Here is a 13,450-nt window from a genome sequence, read left to right as displayed (position 1 = left end):
GGAAGTTTCCTGGCCGGCGTGACTTTAGCGGTCAACTGTTTTGACCGCCAAAGTCATAATGAGGGCCTAAGTGTCCATTTAAGTTCACGGGTCGATTCTTTATTAGAATTCTTCACCCTTTGCCAACACATGTCTCATCGTCTTGGGCATACAGCCCTTACGACTTCATCAGGGAATCAATTCCGCCATGGAATCGTAGTCTACTGTTGTTAAAAAATCAGGGCAGAGAGTATTCTTATTTGGTGTGTTTTAGTATACAAGACCAGGTCAGACACATTGTTCCTGTGCATGTTTCCAGAGACTGTCCTTTACTTCGTACTTGGTTAGTTGGCATTTTTAGAAAGCTTACATTGTAGATAATTTCTTATATTTCGTAGTTGATTTTTGGTAATTCCTTTGTTTTTTTACATGCTTTATGACGTCCTTTATGTATTTTTAATTTTTTTTTAATGTTCTGTTTTATCCTAAGCCATAAGAAAAGTTTCAGAATACGCCTTCATAGTGAGGAGCCATATATAGTGATTATATAAAGCACAGCTGGTCACCGTGGCTGTTGTTCCTGCCACAATTTCAAATATCTTCACATCCTTGCAGTTGTGTACTATTTTTGTACACCTGATCCTCATTTGTTTAATATTGCAAGCGTTAATTTTTAATACTTCTATTTTCATATCCACCTGATCTGACTTTAAACAAAAAGAGCAAGGCATCTCACCGTTGTACTTTAATTTGCATGGTAGACCATTAGCGTATCGAATCGTGTGATTGTAATTTCTGATATGATGATTAAATAACATTTAGAAAGTTTGATATGAACATTCAAGTTCTGTTTCAGGTACCATGCAGGCTCCCTCAGCACCATACCCAACAGCACCAAGCCCCTACCAACCAGCACCAGGTGGCTACCAGATGTCTGGTGGTTACCCACCCCAGCCAATTCCAGAAGGCTATCCTGCTGTCCCGCAAGCACCTCCTTCATATGCTGAGGCAACAGTTCACCAGTACAACCCACCACCCGGACATGATATGAAAAACATGAATAATCCTCCCTATCCAGTTCAACCGCCGACTGCTCCAAGTAAGAAAGAAAGATTATTGATGCTGGCTATTGCATACATTGTTTCACTGTCTATATGTTTGCAAGATTGATTTATAAATTAAAATTGTCTTCCATGGTATAATCTATCCTCAGCTAAGAAATTGCAGCCAGAATACTTGCATTACAGATAATTTGCTAGCGTTCCAACATGCACCGATTCATAAACTTAGAGGGACACAATTCAAAAAGTACAATGTGCTCTACCTTGATGAAACTGGGAGGAGACATTTGTGACATTTAACAATTTTCTGATTTGCTTAAGTTATAAATTAGTTTTTATGGTGTCTATGGATCAAAGCTTATGTTTTTACCACCTTGTCCATCCGTTATTAGGGGTTTAGTGTGGCTCCCATTTCACTCCCAGGCTTTTGCAATTTTTCCAATCCTGCCAAAGTGGGCAGTTTGCCTTGGATCAGTAGCAGTCAGAACTGAGTGTAACTAGTTGATGTAGTGAAATTAAGGCTGTGGTTCAAGGGAATGTCTGTCACAGGGATGTTGAATATGTGGAACAGAAGAAGATGCAGGGAATACTGTATATTATTTGGAGTACGAGTTTTAGTGGGTTCTGATGCTCAAAAGCAAGCCTGGACACTTCTAGCTCATTGATAAAGTGCACTAATTTTTCAAGTCAGAGTTGGTGATGTGTTTGTTAGAATGAATATTGTCAATGTGCCGCAGCTTAGTTCTGATGTCATCCCACACAGACATAACATTTTACTCTTGGTTGTTGAAAGAAAGGGTGCTTACTTCGGGGAATGTCGTAGTTCATGCTTGCCAAGTATCCCGCATTTGCGATCACCGCTTCGTGGGCTGTTTGATGGTTTGATTGCTTCTGGCATTGGAGTGTCCTGTGAGTTGATAAATGATTTCAACTGGTAGTGGTCCATTGCTTCATCATTTTCTTATCTGTAGCGCAACATCTTGATTTCTAACCATTGTATTTTTTGCAGCACTGTGTTTGCCAGTAATGGTACACAACCCCAAGAGAAAAGGCATATTGAAGGGTACAGGCCTACAGAAGGGCATGGAGACAACCATAACAGGGATGTGATGGACTAGTGTTGGGCGGCTTTGAGAGAGAAACAGAATTAATTAGTTCTCTATGGGCCTTCCATTGCAAAGATGCAGGACAACAGAAGTTTCTTGAAATGTCTGGATGATCGGTAACAGGATAAAGATTGAGTTTGAATACACGATGCAAAGTTGCACTTGCTTAGTACAGAAGCCTGTGGGCTCCCATCTTAATATCTGAAAAGGGTGAAGGGTCATTCGACCCTCTGGGATCTGGCTTCCCCAGCTACCCTCTTGGCTTCTAGGGGGTGTAAGAACTAGACGATACAAGCACATCAATCTCTTGAAATGCTGGTGGAATCCTTACATCTGGGATGAATATTTAATCCTTTGCCCAAGGCTGCTGCAAATAGTGATGGCCAATATTAGAGAAAGGTGGGTTGCTCTGATAAATCATTACCAATCTCCGCCTCTTATTCTTAATCAGCCTTATACCAAAGCTTGTTTTATTTAACCGGTTCACTGCAGTAGTAGTCTTTAGTACCAGCAGAGAAAATCCATACACATTACCACTTATAGTTTAGATTTTCTGACATGGGCACTATGCACAGGCACACAAGTGGGGTAGCGTTTTTATCAGGACACTTGGGGAAACTGGATGGTAGGGCCTTTCTCGATCCCTGCACATTCCCGTAGTTTACATGACAGAAATGCAAGGAAAAATAGTGTTTCTATTCAACGTTTCAGATTTGCAGGGTATTCTGTGTAAAGAAACTAAGGGGAATCCACACAAGCAACACCTCAGTGGGCTCCCCAAGTGTCTAGTTTTCAGAAATGTCTGGGTTTGGTAGGTTTCCCTATATCACCACCGAGCCCAGAACCAAAAACGTGAGGAACCTTTGCTAATGGCTCCCATGACAGCCACATGAGGCTCAGGAAGACCTGTGTTTTATGAGCCTTTACCGTGCTCACTGTGCTAAATCCAGCTCTATCCAGTTTGTGGATGCAAGCTGGGGGCGTCCAAAAATGCCCTGTGAGGCCCATTCATCAAAGTGACTGAGCATATCTACCTTTAAAACTAACGCAGACATGCTGGGGAATTTTTACGAAGTTCCCTAAAGAGAACGTCATAAACTATGAAGAAGGGTAGTGTTTAGCACACAGGGTAGTCCATGAGAACGTAGCATATTTGCCAGCCACCATTATGTGCAGTGCTGTGACTGTAATGGACTTATCATGCAGCAAATTGAACATCTACTAAGTTCTGATGGAGAATGAACATGGCAGGCAGGTGAAACACTGACCCATACGTATCATTGTCATTCAGTGCGAGCGCTGCACCAGTGGGTTTGAATTCATAAGTGTAGATGATGTGCATATGTATTGCCTTCACTATCTGTCTTCTACCTAAGCAGTATCCCTCGGAAAGCACACCTACCATAAGCTTTTCTTACCCGTTCATTTCTGTCCTCGTCAGAGTTCTGACTAATCCAGTATAATTGCCAAGTGAACCTGCTCTACTGCCATCCATCCCCAGCTACTTGAAGGTCAAGAAAACATGCCTTTCATGCACAATCACTTGCTGTGCTAAATCCAACTCCTTCCAGTTTGTGGATGCAAGTTGTGGGTGTCAGAGAATGCCCTGCAAGGCCTATTCCTCGAACTGAGTGAGCATCTCTTCAGTTGAAACTAAGGCAGACATGATGGTGAATATTACCTAAGGTCTCTAAAGTAAAAAGGCAAACAAATATTCTGTGGGACTCATTCACCAACACTTCTACATTTGCTTTGAAAGTGAAGCTACAGATTGCGTTTGCACACTTTCAAACAAGTAGAAATGTTGGTGAATATGTCCCACTGGACATTTGTTTGACTTATTACACTTACTCTGCTTCTTGTTGGCAGAGTGGTCCTTGTGTAGCATACATCTAACAAGCAGTTCAAAATTCAGTCACACCTTTAACATTTTTCCATAGAGGGTACTCCATGACAACATGGCATATGTTCTGTCCAGTAGTATGTGCAGTGTGGGGACTATAGTGCATGTTGATCATCGAACAGAACATCTACCACATTCTGATGGTAAATAAAGGTGTCAAACAGGCCATAAGGATCCCTATGATTTCCTGAAGTAGATGATCTAAAATTCTGTGGCGGCTTGCCTAATGAAGTAGTGGCCCATGAACGTTACGTATCCATGCACAGCCATTAAAAAGTTTACCCAACGGCAGCTCCACCTCACTCAATTTCCCAGAATTTGCTTTCGTATGATACAACATAAAGCAAGTAGGAAAACACAGTGTTGCCTGAGATGGGCACAGGGGACAGTAAACACTACTGTCCTGCCTCTTGCCCTGCTTCAAGTACACTTTACATCAACAACATGGTCAATCCTTTTTAGGTGTTTTAGAAATTCTATCAGCAAAGTGTCGCTCCTGCAGCCTTGCTACTTCCTCCAGAATATATAAAGTGGAGGCTGCTGCTTCTGTTGCAGCAGTGAGGCTTTCAGTCACAGACGACAAACAACATACACATTGTATGTTGGTGTTAGGTTTGGCATCCTTGGCGTGGTCTCCCCTGTCTTTATTTGCTTCTGCTTCCCATGTTTGACTGTGTGCTGGACTCTGTTTTTGCTGTTTTTGATATTCTGGGCACTTTACCACTGCTGACCAGTGCTAAAGTGCAAGTGCCCTTATGTAAAGTTTATTTGTAATTGGCTGTTCCATGATTGGCATATTTGATTTACTAGTAAGTCCCTAGTAAAGTGCACTAGAGGTGCCCAGGGCCTGTAAATCAAATGCTATTAGTGGGAACTGGAGCATTGGTTGTGCCACCCATATTAGTAGCCCTGAAACATGGCTCAGACCTGCCACTGCAGTTTTGACTGCCAATTCGATCTGGCAAGTGTACCCCATCCTTCCCTTTTACTGCATATGTCACCCCTAAGGTAGGCTCATGTGTTTTCCATGCCCTGATAGTAAAACACTGCAAAATTAATTTTCACTATTGCGTGGCCTATCTCTCCCATAGGTTAACATGGGGATTGCCTGTAAATATTTTTAAGTGTAATTTCCCATTGAGAGCCGATGAGGATATGGAGTTTGGGGGCTCTGAATTCACAATTTAAACATGCATCTTTTGGTAAAGTTGGTTTTTAGATTGTCTGTTTGAAAATGCCACTTTTAGAAAGTGGGCATTTTCTCCCTTAACCATCCTGTGCCTGGGGGAAGCGTGGCCAACAAGATGGCTGACTGGATGCATTGAGCGAGAGCTCCCGGCTACAGATTCCTACACCTTCCTGCTGTCCCGAGGCCTCGCGAAACCAGTGACCCCCTTGTACATGATGGGGGAGTTACATTGGAGGCCACATGAGCTGAGACTCGCTCTGCATTACCCGTTGCGGGAAGAGGAGACGGGCCTCTGCCCCAAGATAGTAGGCTGCTCGCACTAAGCCCTGTGTGGCTGCGGGCCTTGTGCGGAGTCGTTGCCGTGGATGGCAAGCGTCCGCGGTCTCCCTGTTATTGAGTGGGACTCCACACTGAGGACTGACAGAGATGCTTGATGCTGCCTGGGGGCTGACTTACATTGGCGGCTTGAGACCGGCTTAGTAGTCATGTTGGGGGGCCTGCCGCCCTCAGATGATTGTGATATGCCTCCTTCCTGACCTTAGATGAGTGGTGGGATCCGGAGCAGAGGGACCATCAGCGATGCTCCGGTGCTATCCTGATTGGGCAGCTCACGATCACCTGGAGGGTCGTGGTTGAGAGTCCTGCTGCTTGGTGGCCCCCACAGATTGGTTGTGGCATTTACTTCTTCCTTTTATTCTGTTTTTGAGGGGGCAAAGTTGATGAGCTGGTTGGTGTCCTTTGCAACCATTGGGCGCCTGGAGTGGCGGCCACCCGACGGACTGCACATCCTTTGCGGCATGACAAGAGTAGACGGACCAGACCGGGCCTGCGCGGAGGGACACCAGAGGTGAGCTGCCACACAGCAGGAGAGTGGTGATGGGAGCTGTAGCGGTCCCACTTGCTCGCCCATGCCTGATTTCCGTTGTGTGCGATGATGGTGGGGAGGCCTCCGTGAGCTCCTGGCGATGGCTCCTGATGTGGATGGACTACTGGCCCGTTGCATAGGTCTGGTGACCTTTCTGTGGCTGATTGTCACCCAGTCTCAAGCTCCCCCCTCCCGAACAATTGCCTCGCTGGCTAGAGTGCCTCATGGGGATAACCTGAAGACGTAGGGCTACAGAGGGTGCCCTTCCTTCCCATTTGCAGTTTTTTGGGGGTCCTGCACCGCTCAATGGGAATAGCACCAGAGAGCAATACACAGTGAGCAGAGAGGAATATCTGACAGACGACCGATTGTCATTACAGATTGCGCTTTATTGCTCTGATGTGCCGAGGTGCTACGGGACTCAGCCTGACTGAGATATAGGAACCCAGTGCATGCATCTCAGATGAGGACACGGAGAGAGAGGTTTCCATCCACTTGCCTACTTCCTCATGCCCAGGTGTCAGGTGAGCTTGTCAGTTACTGACCCATTGTGCCCTGTGCACTGTGGGTAAGGACAGAACGTCAGAGGCACACAGCAGACTAGGATGGACCAGTTCACTGCTCCGAATACTGGTGGAGGTCCACAGCCTGAACCTAGTGGGACATCAGGGGGGATAGACGCCATCCCTCAGGGGCCCAGATCCTGGCGGCCATTGAGGCCTCTAGACAGGCAGTGCAGGCGCAGATCGCAATCATGGCCGTGGATGTCAACTTATTGAGATCGGATCTACGTGCGGTGGGGGAGAGGTCCATAGCCACAGAACAACAGGTGAACACCATGCAGACGGACCTGGATGCCTTGGAGGCCACTGTGGCCACCCTTGAGGCCAAGTCAAATAAGTTGGAGGCGAGGGTGGAGGATGCAGAGGAAAGGTCCTGTAGGGTCAATTCAAGAATTGTAGGATTCCCAGAGGTAGCAGAGGGAGCTCCCCGGAATTATTCCTGGAAGAATGAATAAAGAGGCGGTTGCCTGCTGCACAATTGTTACCTGTATTAGAGGTGGAGAGGGCGCGCAGGGTCTTGGCCCCTCTGCCACCGCCTGGTGCCCCCTTGAGGATTATATGTAAGATACTCAATTGCAGAGATCGAGATACTATACAGCAGGAAGCACCTAAGTATGGCGATCCGTCTTATGAGAACCACACCATATGTTTTTTCCCTGACTACATGGGGTATGTTCAGCTCCAAAGACAATCATTTAGTGGAGTTAAACAAAAGTTGAAAACAATGGGGCTCACATACATGCTTGCTGTAATGTGTAAATTGAAAGTTTCCAAGCTGTCCACGCTCATTTTTCCAAACGCCAGAAGCAGCATGGGACTGGCTGGAACTCAGAGTGAGCAAGTGACTCCTGGTGACCCCCTCTGAAGGAGGGCACAGTGACAGAGGAAAAGCAGGCATTGGCATCATAACAGCCCTGATGCCAAAGTGATAGCATGCCCTGATGGCTCATTGAGCCTGGAATAGCAGCAATGAAAATGGGAGGAGGCCAGGTTGCTGGTGGAGCCTGCGACCTCTGCGGTATCCTCACACACTGGGATGGAGATGGCCCAGCTTCAGATCTGAACTATACCCAGACGTGATGTATAATGTATTTACTGCATTCTACTGCAGTGGTGGGAACCTGCCTCTGGAGCACATGGGTGTCTTTTTGAAGACTGACTAATACTTAAGGGATGACCATAATGTATTGTTTCTTGTGCTTTGCCCCGCTCCCCTTCTCTGGGGAGGGTTGTTTCAGTCTTAGTCTCCTGATGGGTCCTCAGAGCCTCTTTCTTCCCCTTCTCTTCCCCCTCCCTGATCTTTGTTTTTCAATTCACCTTTAGGGTTGTGGGACGACAGGCAGCACTAACGGACGAGGCCATGGCTTTGTATGGTGGCTGCTCCCCACTTCTCTCTCTCCGCTCTTATTTGCTCCACTTGCTGCATCACACATTTTTCTTTTTTTCCTCTCCTTTCTTTAAATATTGTTATTGTTGGGATAGTTGGGGGGATGGTGTGTGTGCGAACTAGGTGGTTGTGGGAGTGTACTGGAATGTTCACACCGCACACTATCCTGCAACACTTTAGGTTTTTGATATCAGGTGAAGGTAATCAAACACGCAGCCTCCCTTCCAAGGTTTCGTACTTTGGGGGGGCTAGTAGGTTTTGCACTCAGGTTGGGGAGACAGTAGTTAGTTCAGTGGTGTTTACCCTGGGATGGATATGGGAGGTTGTGCGCTGTTTCTCTTTCTTTGGGGCTGTGTTTTACAAAATTGGTGGTTACATGCATTGCACTTAAAGATATTACAGTAGATATTGGAGGGGGAAATATATCCTTTAACCCTTACTTGACATTCAGGAGCTGCTGTGTGGGAGGGAGCGAGGTGGTAAGGCGAGATGGTTGGCAGAGGGAGCTGCTGCTGTTCCAGATCAGAACGAATTGAGATGGGTGACTTAGTACATTTTCTTACATGGAATGTTAGGGGACTGAACTGCTTTGTCAAGCGCTACAGAATTCACAAATATCTCAGGCGAGTTGGAGTGCACATTGCCCTCCTACAGGAGATGTACTTATTGGACGCTGACGCACTAACATTTTTAAAAAATGGAGAGGACAGCTTTAATTGTCCATGTATTTGTCTTATGCTAGGGGGATCTTGGTATGGGTCGCCCCTGGGGTACTTAAGAGGTCAAGTGGCAGACGTGACGGCCCGCTATGAGTTTTCCTGGTTAGAGTGGGAGAGAGGAGCTGGCACCTGAAAGGGCTGTGCCTGTCCTCAAACAATGCAGTCCCCAGCCCCCTGGAATGTGTCTGGAGCCAGGCCTGGGCAAGGCAGGATCTTATGAGCAACAGAGATTTTCCTTTGGACCCAAAACCCCAGACTTTTAGAACACTTCTGGATCAAGAGGAACATCTGCCAAGGAGAAGAGCTGTGAGTGAGGAGTACTGCCCCATTGCTGTGTGTGCTTTGCTGAATTGGCCTGTAGTTGCTAGTCCTGCCTGAGAGAGGACAGAGACTTGACTTTGCAGTGTATCCTGCTTGTGAAGTTTCTCCAAGGGCTTGGACTGAGCTTGCCTCCTGTTAGGAAGTCTCAGGGAAAGCAAATACTTCACTTGCCAGCACCTGGGTGCTCCTGCTGAGGACCCTGATTTGCCAAGTGGTGCCAATACAGTTACTTGTCCCTAGGGAGTGAAAGCTGGCCTGAAAAATCAAGAAAAAACAGGCACACTGACTCCGCTGACCCTGAATCAGAGCCGCTGCACGACTCCATGTAGCTGCCTGTAACCCAAAGCTGTGGTCCCTGCTGGAGTGCGACGACCCCAACCGATGTCGCAGACCCGACACCGCTGCAGCCCTGTAACATTGTGAATCCCAGGTGTTGTGTCACCGATATCCATTACACCTGTCTCCGCCGCGGAGCTCGTAGCTCTGTGGCATGACCGTGACCCCAAGAGATCGCCCACAGTGTCGTGACCGGCCAAATTCATCAACCCCGCCAGACGGTAAGGGACCGACTCCACATCACCTCCCCTGTTCTGAAGTAAGAAACCAATGCCGCACTGGATCCAACGATTACTCACCTCCCAGACTCGTGCACTGGCATGACTTCCTCATTACCAAAGGTATTGTATCTGGGGGTCTTTGCTACTCCGTGACCAGCACTGCCCTGCCTATGAGTGGCGTCGGACTGTTGGGAACGACTCCATCAACAACGTCGTGATAGCCCCGGTTGGAGCTGTTGTGTTTTTAAGTGTTTTTACTGGGATTTAACCATTTCAAATTCATAACGTTCCCTGTTTATGTTGGATTTTTGTTGTTTTGTTTTTGTTTGATTTAGATAAATATTGGCTATTTTTCTAAACTGGTGTGGAGCCCTTTTGAGCTGTTTTCACTGTATTGCTCTGTGTGTTTGTACAAATACTTTACACATTGCCTCTGAGATAAACCTGACTGCTTGTGCCAAGCTCCAAAGGGGGTGAAAAGAGGTTATCTGAGCTGTGTATCTCCCTTACCCTGACTAGAGTGAGGGTCCTTACTTGGACAGGGTGTAAACCGACTGCCAACTATAGACCCCATGTCGAGCAACAATGAACTGACAGCATTCTTGGAAGAAGCAAATAGCCTCCACCCCCATTAGTCTGGCTTCCGGCCCACTCATTCTACGAAGTCAGCCTTACTGGAAGTTGCTGATACTCTAAAGTTCACTTTCGATGCAAGAACAAATGTAGTACTGATACCACTAGATTGATCGGCTGCATTCAACACATTTTCTCATGACATCTTACTGCAACGCATCTAGAACTGTGGCATTTCTCATCTTGCCTTAACATGACTTAAATTGTTTTTTTCAGACCGTGAACAGTCAGTAGTACTAGGCCCTTATTTCTCTGCTGAAAAGACAATTACTGCAGGATTCCCCTAGGGCTCCTGTCGGAGTCCTGTGTTGTTCATATATATATGTGGCTTTGTTAATTTTGTTGATTACCTCATCCGCCATTGAAACAACATCCTATGCTGATGACACTCAGGTTATCTTGGCCCTGGTAAAACCTCCACAGGCTCAGAATCCACTTTGTCTAACCAAAGCTATCCGTTGGATGCATTTAAAATGTAACACAGATAAGACTGAGCTCATTCTTGGAAAGGACAATTTTTTCGACCCCCTGTTATGGTGGCCTAGATCTGCCCCTCCTTCCCCTGCTACAGTGGAAGTTGTGAAAAACGTAGCAGTTAAATTTGATGCAGCACTATCCTTTCACCCCAAAGCTCTTGCGGTGACTGGAATGTGCTTTACTTTAATGAAATCTTCGAAAAAAATGTTTGACTTCCCGCCTTTGTCAGCAAGAAAGACCCTAGCGGTTACAACCATAATCTCCAGACTTGACTACTGTAACAGCCTGTACGCTGGGTCTACCAAACAAATAATCCACAAATTGGAGGTGGTACAAAACGTGGCTGCCAGGCTTGTGAAGAGAATACCCAGCCCTTCGTCAGCAGCTGCTCTGAAACCCCTCCATTGGTTGCCAGTTTACAAGAGAGTTCTCTTTAAAATTCTAAGCATACTGAGTGTGAGGTCCTAAATAATTTGCTGTGAGATTCTCTCACTATGCCACTAGTAGTACCTTAAGATCTTCCTCCGCCAACCTTCTTATAAACATCCCTTGTTTAGACTTAAGACAAAGGGAAGTAAATCTTTTACAGTCCTGGGAGCCAAGGCTTGGTTCCAATTCTCCAGGATACTAAGACTCATTGAGTCAGAAGCACTTTTTTTTAGAAAGCAGCTTAAAATCTGGATCTTTAATGCTTCAGATGCTCTCTACCATTCTTCTATTTAGTCTGTTCCTCCCCAGTCTGCCCTTAACATTAGTAAATGCCACCTGTTGCAGCGCCAGTATGCTCCCTTGGGTGAGACAGCTGTGCTTTACAAATTTCAAATGCATTCATTCATTCAACAGCTCAAACCTAGCAGGGAAGCAGTTGAATACTGAACAAGGGCTGAAGCCCTGGGATAATCAAGTCATCATTTACAATGAGACCTGTTACATGTAGATTTCTATTGTATATGGTGTTAGTTCTCCATGAAGAGGCAAGTCTTCAAATTCTATGTTAAATGTTAGATTGTCAGTGCAGTTCTGATGTTAAAGGGGATGCTTATCCATGTGCTTGGTGTACAGTTGGAGAAGGCCTACCTTCTGGGTCTTTTCCCATTCTGTGCTAGCATCCAGGACCACACATCAGTGCCATCACACTTTGGTACCTTTGCTGCACTAGGTTATAAGAAAGATTAGGAATTCCAGTTCAGTGTAACTCCATCGTTCTAATTCTCATTTTTACACTGTTACTGCATAAATCTGAGCAAACAGCACTCATTGATTCAGCATATCTTATCTTACTTCAGGGAATGATACTTCATCCCAAGGTTTACTTTCTTGTGATAGTCTTGCATCTGATAGGGCAACAGCCAACCCACCCCTTCCCCCCTAGGATCCTAGACCCTCCAAAGGTGAAGTAGGAAGCACTAGCAAAGAGAGGTAGCATGCTTCCACCAAAAACATTTCTTAATAAAAAATATTTCTCTTATGTGCCTAAAAGTCTTATAGCCTTTTATGCATATTGGATTAGCTGTTTTCTTCATTGCGGCATTCACCTTACGTTGGCATCAGTAAATTGTAATCCCATTTATTTGTATATGAATATGTGTGTAATGTTAGTATCTTTAAATTCATTCACAATTGTTGAGATATTTTTTATGGCATTGTGAGATGGCTATGGGTCTAGTGGATATGTGTATGTGTGTCTGTGTGTATATATAAGTATCTGTATGTATGAGGTTTAAGCCTTGAGTCATTGTGTGTGTGTGTTTTTAATATCTGAACACTAGGACTGTGTTTGTGAATAGTATAATTTCTCTTACCATGGTCAGTGATCAACAGGCTTAAGGCTCTGAGTGGTTGGGTTCAGAATTATCCACTACCTTACAGTCCTTCTCTTTTACCTTTTTTCTTGTTGGTGGTCGCCAACAGCAGCTCCATTTGGTGTCCCCTATGATGTCTCCCCATGTCCTCTGGAAGCTCCCACCTTTGGTTGCCATCTTCTGATTCTTTCTTTTCTGCCATTGGGTCTGGAAGCATACCGAAGACTCTCCAACACTGACATAAGTTACGACGAGGAAGTTGCTGAAATCACCAAAAAGTTCACCCAGTTCATTTTAGATCACTGATGGAGAACTTCAAGAGGAAGCCTAGGAGAAGGTAAGTCGCATTTTGCGAGAATTTGGAGAATGCCTGTTCAGGGGGCTTCATGAACAGCCTCGATGGACAAACCGCCCTTTAAGGTATGCCAGAACTACCATCACAAGTTCTCCCAAAAACACAAGCATCCAGTCTACAACCTTTGTTTCCCCATCAAACACAAAAGTGAAGATTGTATTGGCTGCTCAGTCTTCACGTCGAAGACACTGAGGGTAAGAAGAAGACCAAAGCAGGTGCATCACAGTATGCGCAGGCAGCAAACAACACCATTCCTGAGGAACCTACGCCTTTCCAGTGAGGAGGAAGATAATGTTGCCGTACAAGGAGGAACATTGTTGGTCACAGAAGTAAAGATCGACAAGGAACAGGAGACATTAAAAAAAAAAGGGACGAGGTAAGAGAAGCATCTGTCTCGAAAAGATTGTCTGAGTCAAGAAAATCAGACTTGCGGACGTCGAAGGGGGCCATGGTTTTGAAAGTATAGCCTACCGCAGGTACTCCCCCCAGAAAAGGATCCCCACAGTTCCATCAGGGGGAGTCCAGTAGAAGAA

The 13,450-nt window shown here is 45.7% G+C and overlaps 1 protein-coding gene across 2 annotated transcripts in view; it reads left to right on the top strand.

Annotated features, from left to right (window-relative positions):
- Positions 1–13,450, top strand: part of LITAF (lipopolysaccharide induced TNF factor) — a 172,162-nt gene that overhangs the window by 135,238 nt on the left and 23,474 nt on the right. For both annotated transcript variants that reach the window (XM_069210327.1, XM_069210326.1), the window contains one exon: positions 836–1,078. In XM_069210327.1, coding sequence (XP_069066428.1) covers positions 841–1,078 — 238 coding nt within the window. In that variant the 5' untranslated portion in view covers positions 836–840. The remainder of the gene's footprint in view (positions 1–835; positions 1,079–13,450) is intronic.

The sequence above is a fragment of the Pleurodeles waltl genome, chromosome 10 (assembly GCF_031143425.1).
Source record: "Pleurodeles waltl isolate 20211129_DDA chromosome 10, aPleWal1.hap1.20221129, whole genome shotgun sequence".
Taxonomy (NCBI): Eukaryota; Metazoa; Chordata; class Amphibia; order Caudata; family Salamandridae; genus Pleurodeles; species Pleurodeles waltl.
This window is presented reverse-complemented; position numbering and strand designations above follow the sequence as displayed.